This window comes from Anolis sagrei, chromosome 12 (genome assembly GCF_037176765.1).
Source record: "Anolis sagrei isolate rAnoSag1 chromosome 12, rAnoSag1.mat, whole genome shotgun sequence".
In the NCBI taxonomy this organism is placed as follows: domain Eukaryota; kingdom Metazoa; phylum Chordata; class Lepidosauria; order Squamata; family Dactyloidae; genus Anolis; species Anolis sagrei.
The window spans coordinates 13,851,137-13,877,863 of NC_090032.1; the positions used below are offsets into that span (position 1 = coordinate 13,851,137).

The 26,727-nt window shown below is 43.4% G+C and overlaps 1 protein-coding gene across 2 annotated transcripts in view; it reads left to right on the top strand.

Annotated features, from left to right (window-relative positions):
• Positions 1 to 9,858: 9,858 nt before the first annotated feature.
• The window catches only part of PPOX (protoporphyrinogen oxidase), a 33,059-nt gene continuing 16,190 nt past the window's right edge, over positions 9,859 to 26,727 (top strand). The window contains exons 1-5 of one of the 2 annotated variants that reach the window (XM_067472450.1): positions 9,859 to 10,032; positions 12,364 to 12,457; positions 16,155 to 16,289; positions 21,536 to 21,651; positions 21,762 to 21,894. In XM_067472450.1, coding sequence (XP_067328551.1) covers positions 12,371 to 12,457; positions 16,155 to 16,289; positions 21,536 to 21,651; positions 21,762 to 21,894 — 471 coding nt within the window. In that variant the 5' untranslated portion in view covers positions 9,859 to 10,032; positions 12,364 to 12,370. The remainder of the gene's footprint in view (positions 10,033 to 12,363; positions 12,458 to 16,154; positions 16,290 to 21,535; positions 21,652 to 21,761; positions 21,895 to 26,727) is intronic. The other variant, XM_067472449.1, reaches the window with a different exon arrangement.

Consider the following 26,727-nt stretch of genomic DNA (forward strand, 5'->3'; position numbering starts at 1 on the left):
CCCCCGGCTTCCTTTGATTACCAGGATGAGGCTCGTCCCATGGAAGAGTCTAGGTTGTGGGGGGTCAAGCCTGACAGAGAGGGAAACTGAGGCGGGTGGCACCTCCTACATCCGTCTGTCTGTTCGTCCGTCCCCCAACCCCTCAGGTGAAATGACGTCCGCTACTGATTTTAACAACGATGTTACTTTGTACATAATGATGGCTTTGTACATAGGTAAAAAGACAGAACAATGAAAAGGTTGAAACTCTTTTTTTGTGAATAAATTTACTAAAAAAAAAAGGTTTTGTCTCATTTCTCATTGAGGAGTGATTTCATAATACATTTATACTATACTAGCGGTCCCCAGCCACGCATTGTCTGGTGATGTGGAAAATAAAGTCATTAGAAAACGTTGGTTTCTAATATATGTAATTTCTTTATGCTTGTGGGTAAACAGTATCTTGAGCAGAAGTGCACAAGAAGTGGAAAAAGGGAGAAATCACCAAAGAAGAATTCAAACAAATAGCCAACACCTGGTTGTAAGTACCCCGTTGGGTATTCCCCCGGCAACCTGAGGAGGTGAAGACCAGAACGCGGGTTTCCGACTTGTTCGGGAAAGGACGCCGGCCGCTAGTTTTACTACACCAAACCAGGCGTCATGTGCAGTTAAGAAGTAGAAATCCTTGGAATACTAAGACGAAGGGGGAGAAAGGAAAAAGGACTAGAGCGAAAGGAAAAGAAACCATACAAGAAGAAGGAAAGGAGAAAGGAAAGGAGAAATGTAAGGACGGGACCCTAACAACCTCAACTTCAACATACTGACAAAATCGACCAAGCACCACGAGGGCTACTCACGAGTAGAAGGGAAGCGAACGGGCCTGCCGGGTGAGTGGAGGGAGAGGGGAGTACTCGGAGGCCACCGGCGGGAGCGACGGGAGGGCTCGCCGCACTGAGGCGGACTTGCGACTGCGGACGGGCAGCCCGAGAGGCCGGGAAGCCAGGAGGCCGGGAAACCGGGCGCGATACATCTGCTGGCGTCTCCAGCACTCTGTCATCTGGCGCTCTGCTCGCGCGGCGGCCCCGCGTCGTCCCCGGGAGATGCTCCCAGGCCCCCAGCCCCCAACCTCCTCAAAGATAAAGGATTCCCCAGGACTCCCCCTTTAAGGGGGGAAAAATACACTGGAGATTCTTCCCGCGAGAAACCGCGAGATTTGATATTCTCGCGAGAAAGGAGCCAGGAAAACGAGACAGGAGAGAAGAGGAAGCGCGACGCTGCCAGAAAATCGGCACAATTGAACCCAGACTGAGAGGACACCCCGAAATATCGGAGGAACAGAAACCATAAGAGGGGAAGGAAGGGCGACAGAAGGGAGCCCAAAAGGAGCCAGCAAGTGTGGGGGAAAGGACGATCAGTCCAGAAGGCAAGGTAAGAGGCAGCCTTCCGAGCCTCCGGCTCAAAGCAAAATTGGATGCTCTCCCTCCCCAAATTCCTCCCCAAACTGGACGCCCTCCCCACCTAACCTCCTACCCCACCCCGCATCTGACCTAATAGGTGCCAACTCAATCCAAAATGTCAGCACAGAAGAAAATAGAGAAAGAAAAGGAAAAAAAAGGAGTAGGGAAAAAAGATAACACACCAGAAGAACCAAACATTCGTGACGTTATAGCAGAGATATCAAAACTTCACTTAACTGTGAAAAATAATCAAGAAAACCAGGATAAACAAATTGCCACACTTAAAGAGGAACTAAAAGGGATGAAGAAAGACATCAAGGAGGAATTTCACCTAGCCCTAAAAAAAGAGATGAATGGAGTCAGAGAAGATCTAACCAGACTGAAAGAAGAAAACAACGATCTCAAAAAAGAAAATGAGAGCATTAAAGAGGCCCAGGTGGACCTAAAAAGGAAGATAAAAATAATGGAAGGAACAATCACCTCCCTCACAACCCATAGAGAGATGCAAGAATCTCGAGAAAAAGAATTCCATCTAAGATTCCGTAACATCAAGGAAGAAGAGAACGAGAACACAAGAGAAATCATCCTCGGACTTGTGTCAACCCTGTGCAAGACAACCGTAGAAGAAGCAAACAGGAATGTAGATCGGGTCTTCAGAATTAACTCTAGATATGCCACCAAATATAAAGCCCCTCGAGACATCCTGGTTCAGTTTACTAAAAGGAACACCAGGGATGAAGTGCTAAGAGAAAACTCTAAGTTACCAATTACCTATAAAGAAAACAAGGTAATAATCTTGAAAGAGTTCCCTATAGCAACTTTAGAAAAAAGGAAGAAATATCTCTTCTTGACAGAGGAGCTAAAAAGACGAAACATCCGTTTCAGGTGGGAAAACCCAGAGGGAGTGATGGCGACGTGGAACAACGCAAAGCACTGGTTAACGTCAGAACCCAAAGCAAGGGCTTTCTGGGAGGAAATACAGCAAAGCGAAAGCAAGGACCAGCATGAAGAAGGAAACAGAGAAGACCCCAGGACCCCTACCACCGAGGGGGGCCCCAATGCGGAGGGCAGTAGCGAAGAAGAATCCCCCCTGGGATCAGACCAGCCGAAAAAGAAAAGGAAGAGATCCAGGAAAAAATCCCCAAAGCTCCTACAACAAACCCCTGTACCTGAAAGAAGCACGATGGAGACAGAAAACAAGGTAATAAATGTTAAGTACTATGGATTTAAAAGTTAAAATACTATCCCAGAATGTAAATGGTTTAAACTCCCCAAGTAAAAGAAAGAAAATTTGGCATGCTCTGAAAAAAGAAAAGTGCGAGATAATTTGCATACAGGAAACCCACATAAAACAAAGCCAGGCCACATATTTGGAACAAAACTATCTGGGGAGATTATTCCATGCCTCGAGCCATGAAAAGAAAAGAGGTGTTGCAACCTATGTAAATGGAAAAATAACCGCCAATTTAGCATTCAAAGATAGTGAGGGCAGGATATTGGGTGTAATGATAGAGCTGAAAGGCCAAAGAATTTTAATCTGTAACATTTATGCACCTAATGGAGGGAAAGCAAAATTTGTGCGAAAGGTGAAAACATACATACTAGAACAAGAATATGAAGAACTGGTGACTTTAGGGGACTTTAATGGGGTCCTAGACAAACATAAGGACAAGACAAACACACCAGGCCAAAAGCCACAAAAAACAACAGGGGAATTACCAAAACTATTCTCCCAAATGCTCCAAGAACACAACCTAGTGGACATATGGAGACTACAACACCAGAAGGAAAGGGACTACACATACTTTTCTAAACGTCACTCCGTATGGTCCCGCATAGACATGGTATGGTGTACAAGAACTCTAGCCGACAAAGTTTGGAAGACAAAGATACACCCAATACTGACATCGGACCATGCGCCAATATCTTTTACAATACAAGACCCCGAGAAACCCGGAAAACTCTACAACTGGAAATTGAAAGACCATCTACTGAAGGGAGAGAACAATCTGAAAAGAAATAAAGATTTACTGAGGGAATTCTTTTCCCTCAATACTGAAAAAGACACCCCAATAGAGATAATCTGGGACACAGCAAAAGCATATATGAGGGGTCACTTCATAGAACAAGCAAGTAGAGTGAAGAAAAAGAACAAAGAAGAAGAGGACAAAATCAAAACTGAGTTGGAGCTCCAAGAAGGTAAACTAAAACAAGACCCGAAGAACCCGAAACTAGGCTATCAAGTGGAAATATTGAGGAAAAAGCTGAACACTTTGCATCTGGAAGAGATGGAGAAAAAACTAAAATACGTCAAGCAAGAACAATTTGAAAACGCTAACAAAATAAGCAAATGGCTGGCTAGAAAGCTAGCGATCAGGAAGCACTCACAAAGAATAACACAAATTGTGGAAGAAGGAGAAGAATTCCACCACACACAAAATATATCGAACCAATTTGTGTCCTATTATCGAAAACTGTACACGAAAGATAACATCTCGGAAGAAAAAGTAATGCAATACCTTGGAAACCAGAAAATAGCAAAGATAACGGAAAGCCAAAGGGAGCTACTAAATAAGGAAATAACAGGGGAAGAAATTCAGAAAATAGTCAAGAACCTACCACATAAGAAAGCCCCTGGGCCGGACGGCTTCACGTCGCTTTATTATAAAACATTCATAGATCCCCTAACGACTCCCCTAGCAAAGACCATGAACAAGATATTAAAAGAAGGAACAATACCGGACAGTTGGAAATACGCCAATATAACTCTGCTACACAAAGACAACACCGATAGAACTAAGACCAAAAACTATCGTCCCATCTCCCTACTCAATACTGATTACAAAATCTTTACCAGCCTACTGGGGAGTAGACTAAAAGAAATCCTCAAAGAAAGAGTAGAAGAAGAACAAAAAGGCTTTTTGCCTCGACGCCAAATAAAAGACAATGTACGAGTAATTCTAAACGCAATAGAATATTACGAGAAGAGGATACATAAAGAAGTAGCGTTCCTCTTCCTAGACGCGGAGAAGGCGTTTGACAACGTCAATTGGTTCTTCATAAGGGAAATTCTAAAGGAGATGGACATAGGGTACCAATTTATCAACGCATTCGAAGCCCTATATACTCACCAGTTTGCAAAAATACTGATAAATGGAGAACTATCCCCCACCATACCAATCGAGAAAGGCACTAGACAGGGGTGCCCACTGTCCCCCCTTCTCTTTATTCTAACCATAGAACTACTTCTGAATAACATAAGGGACAACAAAGATCTTGAGGGACTAAGGATAGGCAACTATAGTTTCAAGGTTCGGGCCTTCGCCGACGACATCGTGTGTATCATGGAAGATCCACTAAACCGATTAGATAAGTGGTGGCAAACTATAGAAACCTTCGGCTCAGTCTCTGGCTTTAAAATAAACAAGGACAAAACGCAAATGCTAACGATGAACATCTCGCAAAGGAAAAAAGAAGAACTACAAGCCAAAACAGAGGTACAAATAGTCAAGAAAGTCAAATATCTGGGAATTATATTAACAACTAAGAATATCCAATTGTATAAAAATAACTATGAGAAAAAATGGACCCTAATAAAAGAGAAATTGAAGAGATGGGAACCTTTAAACCTTTCCCTCCTGGGTAGGATTGCTGCAATTCAAATGAACATCCTGCCTGAGATGTTATACTTGTTCCAAACCCTACCAATCATTAAAACTAAAACAGCGTTTACAATCTGGCAAAAAGACATCATGAGCTTTATCTGGAAGGGGGGAAGACACAGGATAAGCTATGTAAACATGTGTGATAGCAAAAAAAGAGGTGGTCTTGCCCTCCCAAACCTTCGACTCTACCACGACGCCGCCGCCCTCTGCTGGGTCAAGGATTGGACTAGTCTAAAAGAGAAAAAACTCTTGGCATTGGAAGGCTTTGACCTCATGCGAGGATGGCATGGATACTTATGGAGAGGAAAGGCGAGAGGCGAAAAAAACTTCTCAAACCACTTTGTGAGAGCTCCACTTATTCGAGTATGGGACAACTACAAAACAAGATTCTATCAAAAAACCCCTCTCTGGTTCTCGCCAAACGAGGCCAGCCAAATAAAGGGAACATCAAGAGAGATATGGCTGACCTACAAAGAAATACTAAAAGGCAAAGCAAGTGAACACTCCCTAAAGTCACAAGAGGAACTCAAAGCCTATGATACCTCGATTTCTTGGTATCAATACTATCAAATAAGAGAGAGTTATGAGAAAGACAAAAAAATAGGCTTTGAAGATGGAAAATCCCTCTGGACTCAATTAATTAATTCGGAGGGGAAATGCATAAGAAAAATCTATCAACAGCTGTTACAGTGGGAGTCAGAGAAAGAACAAGTGAAAGAAAATATGATAAAATGGGCCAGGGACATCGGCCGCTCGATCAATCTACAGGAGTGGGAAGAAATCTGGTCCAAAAAACTAAAGTACACATACTCAACAGAATATAAAGAGAATTGGTACAAAGTCTTCTACAGATGGTACCTCACACCTGACCAGTTAGCAAAATTTAACAAAGGCCAAACAGACGGGAGATGTTGGAAGTGTAGAAAAGCAATCGGGGACTTTAAACATATGTGGTGGGGGTGTAAAAAGGCCAAAGCGTATTGGTCACAGATACATAAAGAAACTGGAAAAATCTTATGCAAATCCTTCCCCCCAAGACTGGAATACTATTTGCTAGGAATAATAGATTTTGATCTAGATGTAAATGAGAGTAAGATCTTTTTCTATCTTTCCACAGCTGCCAGGATCAAATGGGCACAAAACTGGAAATCTAGAGAAGTTCCAAATATAGAGCAGTGGATCCTAAAGGTCTATGATATTATGAATATGGATCTTCTGACGCAAAGAATATCAGTGAACAACCTCGAGACAACAGACTGGAGCAGCTTCCTAAGCTACTTAGAAAACAGTAAAAGGGAATAAAGGAGGAACGTTAGGGAAAACAACTTTTACATATACAGAAAGAAGAACAAATATCTATACAGTGTGAAAAAGGACTTGATGACTCACAAAATAATGAACCCAAAAGACCAAGGACATATGTGACTACAATAAGGAAATATGGAAAGAAGACTGAGTCGACAGCACAGACGCACCGGGAAGCACCTTTTTCATCCCCCCCTCACCCCCCCCCCTCTTCCCTTCTATCTTCCCTGAGTGTTTCTAGGACAATGTAGTTTGTAGAGAATGATCGTTTGGTTGTGAGTGGTTCCTACCCCCCCCCCCGTTCCCCTTTACTAACCCCCCCACCCTCCACCCCCCCTCTCTAGAAGAGCTCTTTTTTACTCTTGCACCCCCCCCCCCCCCGCTTTTAATGTATATGAAAAATCAATAAACATATATTTAAAAAAAAAAAAAAAGGGAAAAGGTCCGCAAGGCTAAAGCACAAAATGAGCTCAAGCTTGCCAGGGACATTAAAAACAATAAAAAGGGCTTCTTTTCTTATGTCAGTAGAAAAAGGAAAAACAAGGAGGCGATAGGGCCTCTTCGAGGAGAAGATGGGGCAGTGCTGACAGGGGGTAGGGAAAAGGCAGAACTACTTAATGCCTTCTTTGCCTCGGTCTTCTCACAAAAAGAAAGTCATCTTCAACCTCAGCAAGATGGAGTGGATGAGGGATTAGAGGACATCCAACCCCAAATTGGGAAAGAAGTCGTCGAGGATTACCTGGCCGCTCTAAATGAGTTCAAGTCCCGAGGGCCAGATCAACTACACCCAAGAGTATTGAAGGAACTAGCAGAAGTCATTTCGGAACCATTGGCAATCATCTTTGAGAGTTCTTGGAGAACGGGAGAAGTTCCAGCAGATTGGAGGAGGGCCAATGTGGTCCCAATCTTCAAGAAGGGAAAAAAGGACGACCCAAACAACTACCGTCCGGTCAGCCTCACGTCGATACTGGGCAAGATTTTGGAAAAGATTGTTAAGGAAGTGGTCTGCAAACACTTAGAAACAAATGCAGTCATCGCTAATAGTCAACATGGATTTATCAAAAACAAGTCATGCCAGACTCATCTGATCTCTTTCTTCGATAGAGCTACAAGCTGGGTAGATGCGGGGAATGCCGTGGATGTAGCGTACCTGGATTTCAGGAAGGCCTTCGACAAGGTCCCCCATGACCTTCTGGCAAGGAAACTAGTCCAATGTGGGCTAGGCAAAACTACGGTGAGGTGGATCTGGAATTGGTTAAATAGACGAACCCAGAGGGTGATTCTCCCCAAGGCTTCCTCTTCATCTTGGAAAGAAGTGACAAGTGGAGTGCCGCAGGGTTCCCCCGTCCTGGGCCCGGTCCTGTTCAACATCTTTATTAATGACTTAGATGAAGGGCTAGAAGGCAGGATCATCAAGTTTGCAGACGACACCAAATTGGGAGGGAGAGCCAATAGTCCAGAGGACAGGAGCAGGATTCAAAACGATCTTGACAGATTAGAGAGATGATGGGCCAAAACTAACAAAATGAAGTTCAACAGGGACAAATGCAAGAAACTCCACTTTGGCAGGAAAAACGAAATGCAAAGATACATAATGGGGGACAATGCCTGGCTTGAGAGCAGTACGTGTGAAAAAGATCTTGGAGTCCTCGTGGACAGCAAGTTAAACATGAGCCAACAATGTGATGTAGCGGCAAAAAAAAAAGCCAATGGAATTTTGGCCTGCATCAAGAGGAGCCTAGTGTCTAGATCTTGGGAAGTCATGCTCCCTCTATTTTGCCTTGGTTAGACCACATCTGGAATATTGTGTCCAATTCTGGGCATCACAATTCAAGAGAGATATTGACAAGCTGGAATGTGTCCAGAGGAGGGTGACTAAAATGATCAAGGGTCTGGAGAACAAGCCCTATGAGGAGCGGCTTAAGGAGCTGGGCATGTTTAGCCTGAAGAAGAGAAGGCTGAGAGGAGACATGATAGCCATGTATAAATATGTGAGAGGAAGCCACAGGGAAGAGGGAGCAAGCTTGTTTTCTGCTTCCCTGGAGACTAGGACGCGGAACAATGGCTTCAAACTACAAGAGAGGAGATTCCATCTGAACATTAGGAAGAACTTCCTGACTGTGAGAGCCGTTCAGCAGTGGAACTCTCTGCCCCGGAGTGTGGTGGAGGCTCCTTCTTTGGAAGCTTTTAAACAGAGGCCGGATGGCCATCTGTCAGGGGTGATTTGAATGCAATATTCCTGCTTCTTGGCAGAATGGGGTTGGACTGGATGGCTCAGGAGGTCTCTTCCAACTCTAGGATTCTAGGATTCTATGACTTGGGAAGTGTTAGATGTGTGATCCAATTCAACAGCCCCAGCAGAGTGTCTGCTGTGGACACATCTTGTTGTGTTTCTAATAATAATAATAATAATAATAATAATAATAATAATAATAATAATTGATTGCTGAGTTTTCCGGGCTGTATGTTTCAGAAGCATTCTCTCCTGACGTTTTGCCCACATCTATGGCAGCCATCATCAGAGGTTGGAAACTAGGGAAATGGGGTTGATATCCAGGTGATGTCCAGGGTGGGAGAAACAACTCTTGTCTGCTGGAGGCAAGTATTTATCGTATCAGGAGCAAACCAATGTATTTGAGAAAACACAAGTTTAAAAACTTGGTATTCTATTTAATGTCCTTTGAGCAGAAGCTGCCCACTTGGAGTGCCTCAATAAGAAGGGCCTGTATTGTGCATGTGGCAGGGCTCAAACTGCATTGTAATAGTGGGTTGTTGTAGGTTTTTTCGGGCTGTATGGTCATGTTCTAGAGGCATTCTCTCCTGACGTTTCGCCTGCATCTATGGCAAGCATCCTCAGAGGTAGTGAGGTCTGTTGGAAGTAGGAAAATTGGTTTATATATCTGTGGAATGACCAGGGTGGGACAAAGGACTCTTGTCTGCTGGAGCTAGGTGTGAATGTTTCAACTGACCACCTTGATTGGCATTTGATGGCCTGGCAGTGCCTGGGGCAATCTTTTGTTGAGAGGTGATTAGATGTCCTTGTTTGTTTCCTCTCTGTTGTTGTGCTGTTGTAATTTTAGAGTTTTTTTTAATACTGGTACCCAGATTTTGTTCATTTTCATGTTTTCCTCCTTTCTGCTCCAGCAGACAAGAGTCCTTTGCATTGTAATAGGTGGTCTGTGGTTGACTTTCTCTGCACTGCCTTTAATCTTGCTCTGCCTCCTCTATTTTTGAGCATGAACATGACGTCACCTCCGAGGGTAACCAATCGCAGGTCTCGCTCCGCCCTCTCATTCCACTTTGCGCCTGAACGTTACGTCACCAGCAGCGGTAGCCAATCACAGCCGGAGTGGGCGGGGTTTTAAATTCTGTGGCAGGCGGGGCGGTCTGCGGTGGAGCGCATGCGCAGGAAGTACTTGCTTGTGTCAAACTAGGGACTGGGATGGTTAGAAAGAGCAGAGAAAGGGGGCGGGGCTTGTGGCGCTCACGTGATCTGCTTATAGCCCAGCACTTCCTGCATCTGTTCAGAGAGTGGACACAGTCTGTTTGGATGCCTTTGGATTTCACCTGTAGTTTTTGGCCTGAGTGTTTCCAAGTGGACAGCCTGGAGTTGTGAGGAGAGGCAAGTAAGAAATTATTATTATTATTATTATTATTATTATTATTATATAATAGTAATAGTAGTATTTGTGTCTCTTTCTTTCCTTCCTCCTTTTCCCTTTCTTTCCCTTCTTTTTCTTTCTTCCCTCCTTCTTTCGTCCCTTCTTTCTTCCCTTCCTTTCTCTTTTATTTCTTCCCTTCCCTCATACTTTTCTCCTTCCCTTTTTCTTCCTTCCTTCTTCTTTCTTCCCTTCCTTTCTTTCCCTTCTTTTTCTTTCTTCCCTTCCTTTCTCTTTTATTTCTTCCCTTCCCTCATACTTTTCTCCTTCCCTTTTTCTTCCTTCCTTCTTCTTTCTTCTCTTCCTCCCTTTCTTTCCCTTCTTTTTTCTTTTCTTTCCTTTATTTTTCTTTCTTCCCTCCTTCTTTCTTCCCTCCTTCTTTCTTCCCTCCTTTTCTCTTCCCTTTTATTTCTTCCCTTCTCTTCCCTCATACCTTTCTCCTTCCCCCTTTCCTCCTTCTTTCTTCTTTTCCTCCCTTTCTTTCCCTTCTTTCTCTTTCTTCCCCCCTTCCTTCGTCCCTGCTTTGTTCCCTTCCTTTCTCTTCCATTTTATTTCTTCCTTTCCCTTCACTCATACCTTCCTCCTTCCCCTTTTTCCTTTCTTCTTCCTTCTTTCTTCTCTTCCTTCCTTTCCCTTATTTTTCCCTTTATTTCCCTTCTTTTTCTTTCTTCTTCCTTCTTTCGTCCCTTCTTTTCTCTTCCCTCTTATTTCTTCCCTTCCCTAATAACTTTCTCCTTCCGTTTTTCTTCATTCCTTCTTCTTTCTTCTCTTCCTCCCTTTCTTTCCCTTCTTTTTCTTTCTTTCCTCCTTTCTTCGTCCCTTCTTTTCTCTTCCATTTTATTTCTTCCTTTCCCTTCACTCATATCTTTCTCTTTCCCTTTTTTCTTCTTCCTTTCTTCTTTCTTCTCTTCCATTCTTTCCCTTCTTTTTCCTTTTCTTTCCCATCTTTTTCTTTCTTCCCTCCTTCTTTCGTCCCTTCTTTCTTCCTTTCCCTTCCCTTTTATTTCTTCCCTTCCCTCATACTTTCCTCCTTCCGCTTTTCTTCCTTCCTTCTTCTTTCTTCTCTTCCTTCCTTTCTTTCCCTTCTTTTCCTTTCATTCCTCCTTCTTTCGTCCCTTCTTTCTTCCCTTCCTTTCCCTTCCCTCTTATTTCTTCCCTTCCCTAATACCTGTCTCCTTCCCTTTTTCTTTCTTATTCCTTCTTTCTTCTCTTCCTTCCTTTCTTTCCCTTCTTTTTCTTTCTTCCCTCCTTCTTTCTTCCCTTCTTTTCTCTTCCCTCTTATTTCTTCCCTTCCCTCATACCTTTCCCCCTCCCTTTTTCTTCCTTCCTTCTTCTTTCTTCTCATCCTTTCTTTCCCTTCTTTTTCCATTTCTTTCCCTTCTTTTTCTTTCTTCCCTTCCTTTCTCTTCTCTTTTATTTCTTCCCTTCCCTCATACTTTTCTCCTTCCCTTTTTCTTCCTTCCTTCTTCTTTCTTCTCTTCCTCCCTTTCTTTCCCTTCTTTTTCCTTTTCTTTCCCTTATTTTTCTTTCTTCCCTCCTTCTTTCTTCCCTTCTTTTCTCTTCCCTTTTATTTCTTCCCTTCCCTCATACCTTTCTCCTTCCTTTTTTCTTCTTCCGTCTCTTCCTCCCTTTCTTTCCCATCTTTTTCTTTCTTCCCTCCTTCCTTCGTCCCTCCTTCCTTCCCTTTTATTTCTTCCCTTCCGTCATAACTTTCTCCTTCCCTTTTTCTTCCTTCCTTCTTCTTTTGACAAAGAAACAGAAAGAAATACTGTTTACCCACAAGCAGAAATAAATTAAAAATATTAGAAACCAACAAAAACGCTAAAATTACAACAGCACAACAATAGAGAGGAAACAAACAAGGACATCTAATCACCTCTCAACAAAAGTTTGCTCCAGGCACTGTCAGGCCATTATATGCTAATCAAGGTGGTCAGTTGAAACATTCACACCTAGCTCCAGCAGACAAGAGTCCTTTGTCCCATCCTGGTCATTCCACAGATATATAAACCCGTTTTCCACGTTCCAACAGACCTCACTACCTCTGAGGATGCTTGCCATAGATGCAGGCGAAACGTCAGGAGAGAATGCCTCTAGACCATGTCCGTATAGCCCGAAAAAACCTACAACAACCCAGTGATTCTGGCCATGAAAACCTTTGACAATACTTAGAAACTAACACTTTACATTATTTTCCAGATCACCAGACTGGGCCACAGCAACGCCTGGCAGGGGATGGCTAGTAAGTAAATAATAATATGTAGTCAGTGATTTCTCTCTTTGCCCTGCTTCTTGCAGGTTTCCCATGCAGCGGACTGTGGCCGTCCTCGGTGGTGGGGTCAGTGGCTTGGCCGCCTGCTACTACCTCTCCAGGAGCCCCCAGGCGCCCAAGGTGAGCCCCTTTTCCTCTCAGTGTATCTATACTGCAGGTTGAATGCAGTTTGATAGCACTTTAGCTGCCATGGTGACTCCATTAATTTCCAATAGAGTAGTGATTCTCAACCTTCCTAACGCCGCGACCCCGTAATACAGTTTATTATTTTCGTTGCTACTTCAGAACTGTAAAGTTACCATTGTTGAATAATTGTAATTTATAATATTACTAGCTTGGCCTTTGACTGTGTGGATCATAATAAATTGTGGCAAGTTCTTAGTGGGATGGGCATCCCAAGCCCCCTTCCCTCTCTCCTGAGGAATCTGTACAAGGACCAAGTAGCCACAGTCAGAACCGACCACGGAACAACAGACTGGTTCAAGATTGGGAAAGGCGTACGGCAAGGCTGCATCCTCTCACCCAACCTTTTTAACTTGTATGCAGAACACATCATGCGAGGATGTGCGGGGCTGGATGAATGCAAAGCTGGGGTGAAAATTGCTGGAAGAAACATTAACAACCTCAGATATGCAGATGACACCACTCTGATGGCCAAAAGCGAGGAGGAGCTGAGGAGCCTTCTAATCAAGGTGAAAGAAGAAAGCGCAAAAGCCGGGTTGCAGCTAAACGTCAAAAAAACCAAGATTATGGCAACAAGAATGATTGACAACTGGGAAATAGAGGGAGAAAATGTGGAGGCCGTGACAGGGTTTGTATTTCTAGGTGCAAAGATGACTGCAGATGCAGATTGTGGCCAGGAAATCAGAAGACGCTTCCTTCTTGGGAGGAGAGCAATGTCCAGTCTCGATAAAATAGTCAAGAGTAGAGACATCAGACTGGCAACCAAGATCCATTGCCTAGTCAAAGCCATGGTATTCCCTGTAGTCACCTACGGATGTGAGAGCTGGACCTTCGGGAAGGCTGAGCGAAGGAAGATCGATGTTTTTGAGCTGTGGTGTTGGAGGAAAGTTCTGAGAGTGCCTTGGACTGCGAGAAGATCCAACCAGTCCATCCTCCAGGAAATAAAGCCCAACTGCTCACTGGAGAGAAAGATACTAGAGACAAAGTTGAAGTCCTTTGGCCACATCATGAGGAGACAGCAAAGCCTAGAGAAGACAATTATGCTGGGGAAAGTGGAAGGCAAAAGGAAGAGGGGCCGACCAAGGGCAAGATGGATGGATGGCATCCTTGAAGTGACTGGACTGACCTTGAGGGAGCTGGGGGTGGTAACGGCCGACAGGGAGTTCTGGCGTAGGCTGGTCCATGAGGTCACGAAGAGTCGGAGACGACTGAACGAATGAACAACAACAACAAAGCTTGGGGACCCGGCGCTGCCCGGGTTATTTGAGACAGGAATTGTGTCTCAAGGTTGGTCTTTATCAGTTATTTATATGGCTCGCAGTGCTCTCAGGAAGTTAGTGAAGGTACTGCGAGTCCCATCATCTGTGGTTCATCCTCCTCCAAACTGCTCCAGGATGGTCTTTATTGGTCTTTGTTGGGGACCACAGTGGTCTGTGGGAACCGAAGGGTTTGAAAGTACTACAAATCCCATTATCCGTTGTCTGTCCACTCCCAAACCGCACCAGGACATAAAATGCTTCATGGGGGTTATGTATGCTAAGTTTGGTCCAGGTCCGTCACTTGTGCAAGTCTCTGTGGCCTGTGAAAGTGAGAACCAATCAGAAAGCTGCCACATACACTTCCGCCCTCCGCATACATACATACATACATACATACATACAAGCATTTGCTTTTATTATATATATATATATACAGATAATGTAATGCAATAGAATAATAATTGTGAATTTATAGTATTATAAAGTATTATTATTAATAATAATATGGTATTATAATTATATATTTGTATTACATGTAATATTACTAATAATATTACCATATAATGGTATGGTGCAATATTCAATGTTTTATGCTGATATTGTATTATGCTAATAATATAATATATTGTATATAATATATACCTTGTAAGCCGCTCTGAGTCCCCTTCGGGGTGACTCAGAGGCATAAAAATGCCTTAAATAAATAAATAAATAAATAATGTAAACATCTGATATGCAGGATGTATTTTCAACAAACACACAATTATACCCAAATTTGAATACTGGTGGAGATTGAATTTGTCATTTGGGAGTTGTAGTTGCTGGGATTTATAGTTCACCTACAATTAAAGAGCATTCTGAACTCCACCAATGATGGAAATGAACCAAACTTGGCACAGAGAATGCCCATGACCAAGAGAAAATACTGGAAGGGTTTGGTGGGAAGTGACCTTGAGTTTGGGAGTTGTAGTTCACCTACATCCAGAGAGCACTATGGACTCAAACAATGATGGATCTGGACCAAACTTAGCATGAATACTCAATATGCCCAAATGTGAACACTGGAAGAGTTTGGGGGAAAATAGACCTTGACATTTGGAAGTTGTAGTTGCAGGGATTTATAGTTCATCTACAATCAAAGAGCATTCTGAACTCCACCAACAATGGAATTGAACCAAACTTGGCATAGAGAACTCCCATGACCAAGAGAAAATACTGGAAGGGTCTGGTGGGAAGTGACCTTGAGTTTAGGAGTTGTAGTTCACCTACATCCAGAGAGCACTGTGGACTGAAACAATGATGGATCTGGACCAAACTTAACATGAATACTCAATATGCCCAAATGTGAATACTGGTGGAGTTTGGGGGAAAATAGACCTTAACATTTGGAAGTTGTAGTTGCAGGGATTTATAGTTCACCTACAAGTAAAGAGCATTGTGGACTCCACCAATGATGAAATTGAACCAAACTTGGCACACAGAACTCCCATGGTCAAGAGAAAATACTGGAAGGGTTTGGTGGGAAGTGACCTTGAGTTTGGGAGTTGTAGTTCACCTACATCCAGAGAGCACTGTGGACTGAAACAATGATGGATCTGGACCAAACTTAGCATGAATACTTAATATGCCCAAATGTGAACACTGGTGGAGTTTGGGGGGAAATAGACCTTAACATTTGGACGTTAGAGTTGCTGGGATTTATAGTTCACTTACAATTAAAGAGCTTTGTGGACTCCACCAATGATGGAATTGAACCAAACTTGGCACAGAAAACTCCCATGACCAAGAAAAAATACTGGAAGGATTTGGTGGGCAGTGACCTTGAGTTTGGGAGTTGTAGTTCACCTACATCCAGAGAGCACTATGGACTCAAACAATGATGGATCTGGACCAAACTTAGCATGAATACTCAATATGCCCATATGTGAACACTGATGGAGTTTGGGGAGAAATAGACCTTAACTTTTGGAAGTTGTAGTTGCAGGGATTTATAGTTCATCTACAATCAAAGAGCATTCTGAACCCAGTCCACAATGCATCTGCACCATACTTGGTACACTACCTACACGTCCAACATTGAATACTGGTGGGGTTGAGGTGGGCGTTGGTTTTGAATTCTGGGAGTTGTAGTTCACCAACACCAAAAAGGAAGAGAAGGGCAGGTGGAGAGATCTTCAGCCTTCTCTACCAAAAGGGTTCCTAAGACCATCAGATATATGTGCTTTCTGATGGTCTTTGGTGACCCCTCTGAAACCCCCCTGGTGACCCCCCACGAGTCCCAACGCCCAGGTTGAGAAACACTGCAATAGAGGAAATGATGGGGAAAGCCTACGCATTGTCCTGTTGGATCACATTCAGGTCTTCTTGTTCTTTAGGTCATCCTTCTGGAAAGCAGCAGCCGCTTGGGAGGTTGGATCAGTTCCACGCGGACAGAGGATGGAGCTGTCTTTGAACATGGCCCCAGAGGGGTCCGGCCCGCTGGGAATGTGGGCAAGAATACCCTCCTTATGGTATGTTGGGCCTATAGAAGAGAAGAGAGGGAATGGAGATGCCGCCGTGACAGCCGATTCAGCCAGCTTGCGTCAGAATGGGATTGGGCTATTTTAATAACATTACATAACAATTTAATGTAGCTAATATAATTTAATATAGTATTACACAATAATTAAATTTAATATATGTGTTAAAATATATATTGGCCTAGTGCAGTGGTTCTCAACCTTCCTAATGGCGTGACCCCTTAATACAGTCCCCCATGTTGTGGTGACCCCCAACCATAATATTGTTTTCATTGCTACTTTATAACAGTCATTTTACTACTGTTATAAATCATAATGTAAATATCTGATATGCAGGATGCATTTTCATTCACTGGACCAAACTGGGCACAAATACCCAATACACCCAAATGTGAATGCTAGTGGGGTTGGGCAAGGATTGGTTTTGTAATTTGGGAGTTGTAGTTGCTAGGATTTAAAGTTCACTTATAATCAAAGAGCATTCCGAACTCCACCAGCGATGGATTTGAACTAAACTCGGCTCCCATGACCAATGGAAAACGTTGGAAGGGTTTGATAGGCATTGACCTTGAGTTTGGGAGTTGTAGTTCACCTATATCCAGAGAGCACTGTGGACTCATGCAATGGTGGATCTGGACCAAACTTGGCATGAATACTCAATATGCCCAAATGTGAACACTGGTGGAGTCCGGGGAAAATAGATCTTGACATCTGGAATATTGTGTCCAATTCTGGGCACCACAATCCAAGAGAGATATTGACAAGCTGGAATGTGTCCAGAGGAGGGCGACTAAAATAATCAAGGGTCTGGAGAACAAGCCCTATGAGGAGCGGCTTAGGGAGCTGGGCATGTTTAGCCTGAAGAAGAGAAGGCTGAGAGGAGATATGATAGCCATGTATAAATATGTGAGAGGAAGCCACAGGGAGGAGGGAGCAAGCTTGTTTTCTGCTTCCTTGGAGACTAGGACGCGGAACAATGGCTTCAAACTACAAGAGAGGAGATTCCATCTGAACATGAGGAAGAACTTCCTGACTGTGAGAGCCGTTCAGCAGTGGAACTCTCTGCCCTGGAGTGTGGTGGAGGCTCCTTCTTTGGAAGCTTTTAAGCAGAGGCTGGATGGCCATTTGTCAGGGGTGATTTGAATGCAATATTCCTGCTTCTTGGCAGAATGGGGTTGGACTGGATGGCCCATGAGGTCTCTTCCAACTCTTTGATTCTATGATTCTATGACATTTGGGAGTTGTAGTTGCTGGGATTTATAGTTCATTACAATCAAAGAACATTCTGAACTCCACCAACAATAGAATTGGCTCAAACTTCCCACATGGAATCCCCATGACTATCAGAAAATACTGTGTTTTCTGATGGTCTTTGGCGACCCCTCTGACACCCCCTCGCGACCCCCTCAGGGGTCCCGACCCCCAGGTTGAGAAACACTGGCCTAGTGTATAATAATAATAATAATAATAATAATAATAATGCACTATTCTCACAATAATATCCCTTCCTCTGCTATCTCCCTTTTGGGGGGGCAGTCCAGTGCATAATAATAGTAATATTCCCATAATAATATATCTGGCTCCCTTTGGGGGGGGGTGGTCGGCCTAGTGCATAACAACAACAACAACAACAATAATAATAATGCAATATTCTCACAATAATATCCCTTCCTCTGCTATCTCCCTTTTTGGGGGGCAGCCCAGTGCATAATAATAGTAATATTCTCATAATAATATATCTGGCTCCCTTTGGAGGGGTGGTGTTGGTCGGCCTAGTGCATAACAACAACAACAACAATAATAATAATGCAATATTCTCACAATAATATCCCTTCTTCTGCTATCTCGCTTTTGGGGGGGCAGTCCAGTGCATAATAATAGTAATATTCCCATAATAATATATCTGGCTCCCTTTGGGGGGGGGGGGGGTCGGCCTAGTGCATAACAACAACAACAACAACAATAATAATAATGCAATATTCTCACAATAATATCCCTTCCTCTGCTATCTCCCTTTTTGGGGGGCAGCCCAGTGCATAATATTAGTAATATTCTCATAACAATATATCTGGCTCCCTTTGGGGGGGGGGGGGGGTCGGCCTAGTGCATAATAACAACAACAACAACAATACAATATTCTCACAATAATATCCCTGCCTCCCTTATCTCCTTCTTTGAAGGTTCAGCCCAGTGCAGAATAATAATAATAATCTCATAATAATATACTTAGCTCCCTCTTTATAGTTTTATTATTTTATATTTTTATTATATATTATATTAAATATATTATTATATATTTTTATTATTTTAGACTAATTTCTTAACTACCTCTCCTCATGGCTCGAGGCAGGTTACAGAATAATTCAAACATTCTCAAAACTCCACAAATACACATATTAAAATGTATTTCCATAAAACATACATAAAATGAATTTCTAAAAGGGGAATTAAAAGGGGAATATTAATAATAATATAATATATTTAATATAATATATAATTAATAGTTATGTATTATTATTATTATTATTATTATTATTATTGGAGCCCCTGGTGGCCGGCAGGACTGAAGACTGACAGGTCGGAGGTTCAAATCTGGGGAGAACGTGGATGAGCTCCCTGTCAGCTCCAGCTCCCCATGCAAGGACATGGGAAAAGGCTCCTTCTCAGAAAAAGATACAATATGGGACAAAATACTGTTGACAAAAAAGAAGACAATAGCAAAAATTTATAAAATCTTGTTTCAATGGTCTACGGAACAAGAACAGGTCAAGGACTGCATGACAAAGTGGGCTGCACATACTAGAAGACCAATAAAAATGGAAGAATGGGAACTAATGTGGAAGAAAAGATCATATTCTTTTGATCTACAAGAAAATTGATACAAGATGATGTACCAAAAATTGGCAAAATTTTATAAAAATGTTAAAGATCGCTGTTGGAAATGTGGCACTCAAACCGGAACCTTCTTCCATATGTGGTGGGGGTGTAAAATTGCAAAGAATTATTGGGAAATAATTCATAAAAATACCCAGACAATTTTAAAAATAAAATTTCAACTGAAACCTGAATACTATTTATTAGGGATAATAAATATGAATATGAACAAGAATCAAGGCATCCTATTCAACTATATGATAACAGCAGGCAGAATTGTATTTGCAAGACATTGGAAGATGAAAGAAAACCCAACGGAAGAAGAATGGAAATTAAAAATTTTGCTACTGTTATGAATCATCTTAAAAATATGCAGGATGTATTTGATATAAATATACAATATGCACATATTTGAATACTGGTGGGGTTGGGGGGGGGGATAATTGATTTTGGGAGTTATGGTTCCTGGGATTTATAGTTAACCTACAATCAAAGAGCATTCCGAACCAATGATGTAATTGAACCAAACTTGGCACATGGAATTCCCATGATCAAGAGAAAATACTGGAAGGGTTTGGTGACCACTGACCTTGAGTTTTGGAGTTGTAGTTCACCTACATCCAGAGAGCACCGTGGACTCAAGCAATGATGGATGTGGACCAAACTTGGCACGGATACTCAGTGTGCCCCAATGTGAACACTGGTGCAGTTTGGGGGGAAATAGATAGACCTTGACATTTTGGTGTTGTATTTGCTGGGATGTATAGTTCACCTACAATCAGAGCATTCTGAACCCCACCAACGATAGAATTGGACCAAACTTCCCACATGGAACCCTCATGACCAACAGAAAATACTGTGTCTTCTGATGGTCTTTGGTGACCCCCCAAGGAGTCCCGACCCCCAGGTTGAGAAACACTGCCCTAATATATCGAATGTCTGTGTTGTGGAAAGGAAGAGTGACACAAAATGCAAATCAGTTAATGGTTGGTGTAAATGAAAGGCTGAGTATCAATCAATGATTTATTACGGTCTTTGACCAGCACAGTACAGAATGGGGCATCAGTGCCCAAGGGAGGGAATCGCAGTTCCCAAGTAGATCAAGTATAAAAGCAGATTAAAAGCAGATTAAAAACATGTTATAAAAGAGACAAATTAAAAAGATAAAACAGACTAAACTTACAGTTTAAAGTGCATGTATGAATCTAAAATAGGGGGCGGCTAATAGCAAATATGGGAAGCTATGAAAGGGATGAGAGGGGAGCATTTACAGCATTTCAGTTATTACAAACCATTCTATCTATATTCCCGGCAGGAAGTTGCCTGGTGGACTCTGTCATCAGCCGTCTAATGTTAATTGCTGCTGCACAGAACTTGGCAACACTGTAGGTTGTTGCAGAGCAAGAGTCCGAGAGCAACAGGGAGGTGTAATATCTTTCAGTGCGCCCTGGATGTTTTAAAAGCCATGGAGTGATGAAATTAGCTCTAATGTCTCTATAGAACACACATTGGAGGAGCACATGTTCAGTGGTTTCGATGTAGCCAGACTCACACGGGCATAGTCTCTCCTGGGCAGGGGTCTTCCGGTACCTCCCCTCCAGTACTGCCGATGGAAGGGCGTGGCATCTTGCCAAAGTGAAAGCTCTTCGGTGTTTAGGCACCTCCAGGTTAGCTAAGTAAGGCATGGGAGCGATGAGATATCTGCTATCTTCGCTAATGGTGAATGCTGGAGAGCAGGCTAAGTCTGATTGTCGCTCTGTATCCAGGATCCGTTGTCTAATAAGATCCTTGGCTTGGTCCCATCCCATACCTAGCAGTTGTCCTTGAGAGAAGCCTAGAGTTGCGATTTTGATTGCCACTGCCTTATTCCATGTAGACTGAAATTCATCTCTCAGAGTTAATGGGGCAAGGCCACATGTTGAGAAAGACAGATGCAGCCAATAATTGAGGGTGGCTGTCCACACTCTCGCCTCCACTCTCACAAGGCCTGTCTCTAATCGCAGGGTGGCGTTTGAGACACATCTGGGGACCTGCGTCGCCGATCTTAGAAATTTTGATTGTACTTGCTCCAGAGGGGCATAGTTTGTGAAGGGACCAAGTTGGGCTCCATACATCATTTGTGCTATGGATTTTGCCTCAAAGAGCTTAAGTGCAGCTGGTATGTAGTGGCCTCCTCCTGTTTTGAGGAACTTTAGGATAGCATATGAGCTCTTTTGTGCTGCCTCTGCTACGTAATCCATATGTACTTTCTTGTTTCCTGTGCAGTGATAGAATACTCCCAGGTATTTAAAGCTGGAGACCTGTTCAATATTGTGTCCATCTAGTGAAAGGCTGAGTATTATGGGATTGCTGTTCCTTCCTAGGTCTCTGAACTTGGACTCGAGAGTGATGTCCTTCCAGTCCCAGGCGACCACCCAGCCTCCAAAAACCGCTACCTCTATGTTCAAGGGGCTTTGCATAAACTCCCTTCAAGCATTGGGTAAGTGACATTCCCAGGAACCCTAGAAATGACTGTGAGCAGCTCTTCTTTCTAATCTAGTAGTGACAACGGTTTCTTTGTTTTTCCCTTTTTTGGGGCCGGGGGTCCAGTGGCGTTGTCCGGACTGTGCCTCCTTTCACCCGTCCTCTGCTCTGGAGCGGCCTGAAAGAAATAGTAGCTCCTCGAGGCTCCGAACCTGATGAGACCATCCATGCCTTTGTGAATCGTCGCTTCGGCCAGGAGGTACCTACCTAATTATTCTCTTGGTATTTTAAAAAGAATCCAGTCCAACCTCTGCCACAATCAAAGCCCTCCCAACAGATGGCCATCCAGTCTCTGCATAAAAACCTCCAGAGAGGGAGGCTCCATCATCATCATCATCATCATCATTATTATTACTGCTACTACTACTACTAACTGTACCACTACGCATTGCTCTGACCAACCTTCCCTCCCAACCTTCTTTCCTTCTTCCTTTCTCTCCTTCCTTCCCTCTCTCTTTCTTTCCTTCTTCCTTTCTCTCCTTCCTTCCTTTCCTCTTCCTTTCCTTCTTCCTTTCTCTCCTTACTTCCCTCCCTCTTTCTTTCTTTCCTTCTTCCTTTCTCTCCTTCCTTCCCTCTCTCTTTCTTTCCTTCTTCCTTTCTCTCCTTCCTTCCCTCTCTCTTTCTTTCCTTCTTCCTTCCTTCCTTCCTTCCTTCCTTCCTTCCTTCCTTCCCTCTCTCTTTCTTTCCTTCTTCCTTTCTCTCCTTCCCTCTCTCTTTCTTTCCTTCTTCCTTTCTCTCCTTCCTTCCCTTTCTCTTTCTTTTCTTCTTCCTTTCTCTCCTTCCTTCCTTCCGTCTCTCTTTCTTTCCTCCTTCCTGTCTCTCCTTCCTACCCTTCCTCTTTCTTTCCTTCTTCCTGTCTCTCCTTCCTCCCCCCCTCTTTCTTTCCTTCTTCCTGTCTCTCCTTCCTTCCCTCCCTCTTTCTTTTCTTCTTCCTTTCTCTCCTTCCTTCCTTCCATCTCTCTTTCTTTCCTTCTTCCTTTCTCTCCTTCCTTCCTTCCTTCCTTCCCTCTCTCTTTCTTTCCTTCTTCCTTTCTCTCCTTCCTTCCCTTTCTCTTTCTTTCCTTCTTCCTTTCTCTCCTTCCTTCCTTCCATCTCTCTTTCTTTCCTTCTTCCTTTCTCTCCTTCCTTCCCTCCCTTTTCTTCTTTCCTTCTTCTTTCTTCCTTCTTCAGCTCTTTCTTTCCTCTCTTCCTTTGCTCTTTGGTTCGATCTCTCCTTGTCTTTTTCCCTCCCTCTTTCTTTCTTTCGTTCCTTCTCTCTTTCCTTCCTTCTTTCACTTTTTTATTTCCTTCTCTCCTTCCTTCCTCCTCTACCTTTTTTTCTTTCCTTCTTTCTCTCCTTCTTTCCCTCTCTCCCTCCTTCTCTTCTCTCCTCTCCTTTCCTCTCCTTCCTGCCTTCCTTCCTTCTCTCTTACTGTGTATATGTGTTTTGTATGTGTGTGTGTATATGTGTATGTATGTGTGATTGTGTATATATGTGGTTTTGCGCATGCATTGTAATGTATTTTTGTGGGGATTTTTTTGCTTTTGAAATCACTTCTTTTTCAGCATTTTTATGGGTGATGGTCACTCGTTGGCCTGTTAGGGGTATAGTGTCCAAATTTGGTGTCGATTCATCTAGTGGTTTTTGAGTTCTGTTAATCCCACAAATGAACATTACATTTTTATTTATATAGAATAGCTGTACCTGCCATGCGTTGCTGTGGCCAACCTTCCCTCCCTCTTTCTCTCCTTCCTTCCCTTTTTCCTTCCTTTCCTCTTTTTCTTTCCCTATTTCTCTTTTTTCTTCCATCTCTACCTGTTTCTTTCCTCCCTTTCTTTCTTCTTGGGTTACATCCTTCCTTCCCTATCTTTCGTTCCTTTTCTCCTTCCTTCCCTCTCTTTTTCCTTTCACTTTTTTATTTCCTTCTCTCCTTCCTTGCTTCTCTACCTTTCATTACATTCATTACATTCTCCAAAGACCTCCAGTATTTTTTTCTGGTCATGTGTGCCAAGTTTGGTCCAATTCCATCTTTGGTTTAGAGTGCTCTTTGATTCCAAGTAAACTATAAATCCCAGTATCTATAACTCCAACATGTCCAGGCTAATTCCCCTTCAAACCCACCTGTATTCAAATTTGGGCTTATCGGGTATGCATGCCAAGTTTGGCTGAATGCATTGTTTTGGTTCATTGTGAACTACAGCTCCTCTAAATCCCTCCAGTATGTTTGGTTGGTCATGGGGATTTTGTGTGCCAGGTTAGTTCCAGGTCCGTCGTTGGTGGAGTTCAGAGTGCAGCTCTTAAATTGCAGGTGAACTATATATCCCAAGACCTACAACTCTTATAAATCATGTTAAATTCTCCCCAAACCTCTGTAGTATGTTCTGTTGCGGATCAATTCCTCTGTTTGCTGTGTGCCATAGAAAAAAATAGGAAAGGGTTGAGGGAGAGGCAGTGGGCGGGGTTATGCAAATTCCACACCAATGGAGAAAGTCAAAATGACTGATATGTTTGTGGTCGAGGAAATAGTCCCTGTATGAAAGCCTTCACTTGGTGGTGGGCAATGTGGTGTTGATGGAGGACATTGGCAGGGCTCTTCTACATAGAATCATAGAATCAAAGAGTTGGAAGAGACCTCATGGGCCATCCAGTCCAACCCCATTCTGCCAAGAAGCAGGAATATTGCATTCAAATCACCCCTGACAGATGACCATCCAGCCTCTGTTTAAAAGCTTCCAAAGAAGGAGCCTCCACCACACTCCGGGGCAGAGAGTTCCACTGCTGAACGGCTCTCACAGTCAGGAAGTTCTTCCTCATGTTCAGATTGAATCTCCTCTCTTGTAGTTTGAAGCCATTGTTTAGGGCGTTCTCTATAACTTGCAATGTCATTGGGAGAGGTCATCCGGAGTTTTGGAGTTGGGTGCCATCTCTACGCAGATGACACGCAACTCTACTACTCTTTTCCACCTAATTCCAAGGAAGCCCGTTGGGTGCTGGACGAGTGCCTGGCTGCTGTGGTGGTCTGGATGAGGAGGAACAAGCTGAAGATTAATCCCGACAAGGCAGAGGTCCTCTTGGTCGATCGTAAACCAAATCAGGGTATAGGGTGGCAACCTGTGCTGGACGGGGTTGCACTCCCCCTGAAGTCACAGGTCCGCAGTCTGGGCGTCCTCCTGGACTCATCACTTACACTTGAGGCTCAGGCGTCGGCGGTGGCCGGGAGGGCGTTTGCACAATTGAGACTCGTGCGCCAACTGCGACCGTACCTCGTGAAGGCGGATCTGTCCAGGGTGGTCCATACCTTAGTCACCTCCATATTGGACTACTGTAATGCACTCTACATGGGGCTACCCTTGAAAACGGCCCGGAAATTTCAACTGGTTGAACGAGCGGCGGCCAGGTTGTTAACTGGAGCTCCTTACAGGGAGCGGTCAACCCTTCTGTTTAAGGAGCTCCATTGGCTGCCTTTCATTTTCCGGTCCCAATTCAAGGTGCAGGTGCTTACCTACAAAGCCCTGAACGGTTTGGGACCCACCTACCTGCGTGACTGCATCTCTGTGTACGAACCCACACAATCTCTTCGATCATCTGGAGAGGCCCTGCTCACAAGCGTGATTGGCGGGGACGAGGGAGAGAGCCTTCTCGGTGGTGGCCCCTCGACTCTGGAATTCATTCCCCAAGGACATTAGACAAGCCCCAACTCTGTCAGTCTTTAGGAGGAGCCTAAAAACGTGGTTGTTTCAGTGTGCCTTCCCAGAATAAGGAAACTCCCAGCAATATGTCCCTAAACGCTCTTTATTAGTGATTTAAGATTGTCTGCACACTCATCCCTCTTCAAAAACTTCTATCTCAGTTTCATGTCATGTCACCTTGTCATGCCCAGCATTATATTTATTTTTTTAAAATTTTAATTATTACATTTGGCCCAGCCATAGGTTTTTAAATTTGTCTTGTTACTGTTAGTGTTTATTGCTTATTTTTGCTTATGAGTTGTTTTGTATTACTTTTGCTATTGTTTATTGTTGTCTTGTGGGCTCGGCCTCATGTAAGCCGCACTGAGTCCCTTGGGGAGATGGTAGCGGGGTACAAATAAAGTATTATTATTATTATTATTATTATTATTATTATTATTATTATTGGAGGGAGGGCCATTGGTGTCTCCTGAGCTGTTTGTCTCTGTAAGTGGACACCCAGGCACCTCAAAAGTTGGTCAGTGCATATTTTTCTGTGTTGTTTTCAAGGGTGGAACCTGGTTTCCTAACCTTATCATCTTCCAACACTGCCTGGATGAAGCAGCGAAAGCATGTTGCTCCGCCCTATAGTTTCACATATCGTCCTTATCAGAGTTCTGAAACGTGCACAAAAAAGCTAGGATGTGGCCCATTGTAAAAGCGGAAAGCCACGCATCCTTAGCATTGTACTTGGCTCATTTTGGCTGGCAATACCTGTCATAAAACAAAAAAATGATACTGTGATTGGGTTGCTGTGAGTTTTCCGGGCTGTCTGGCCATGTTCCAGAAGCATTCTTTCCTGACATTTCACCCACATCTATGGCAGGAGTCCTCAGAGGTTATGAGGTCTTTTGGAAACTAGGCAACGGGGTTTATCTATCTGTGGAATAATGTCCAGGGTGGGAGAAAGATCTCTTGTGTGTTGGAGGCAAGGGTGAATATTGCAATTGGTCACCTTGATTAGCATTAACTGGCCAGTAAATTAGTAAAATCATAACTGTAAATAAAGAGCAACACTCAGAAAATAGAGGAAGTCTTGACAGGAAACAAATACCTCCCAATAAAGGATTCCCCCAGGCAGGAAGCAGCCAGGCTTTGAAGCTGCAAGGCTTTGAAGCTGCAAGGCATGGGGGTTCTGTGGCATGGGTAGTTTGGCCCAATTCTATTGTTGGTGGGGTTGTATGCTCTTTGATTGTAGGTGAACTACAACTCCCAAATGTCAAGGTCTATTTCCCCCAAACTCCACCAGTGTTCACATTTGGCCATATTGAGTACTTGTGCCAGGTTTGGTCCAGATGCATCATTGTTTGAGTTCACAGTGCTC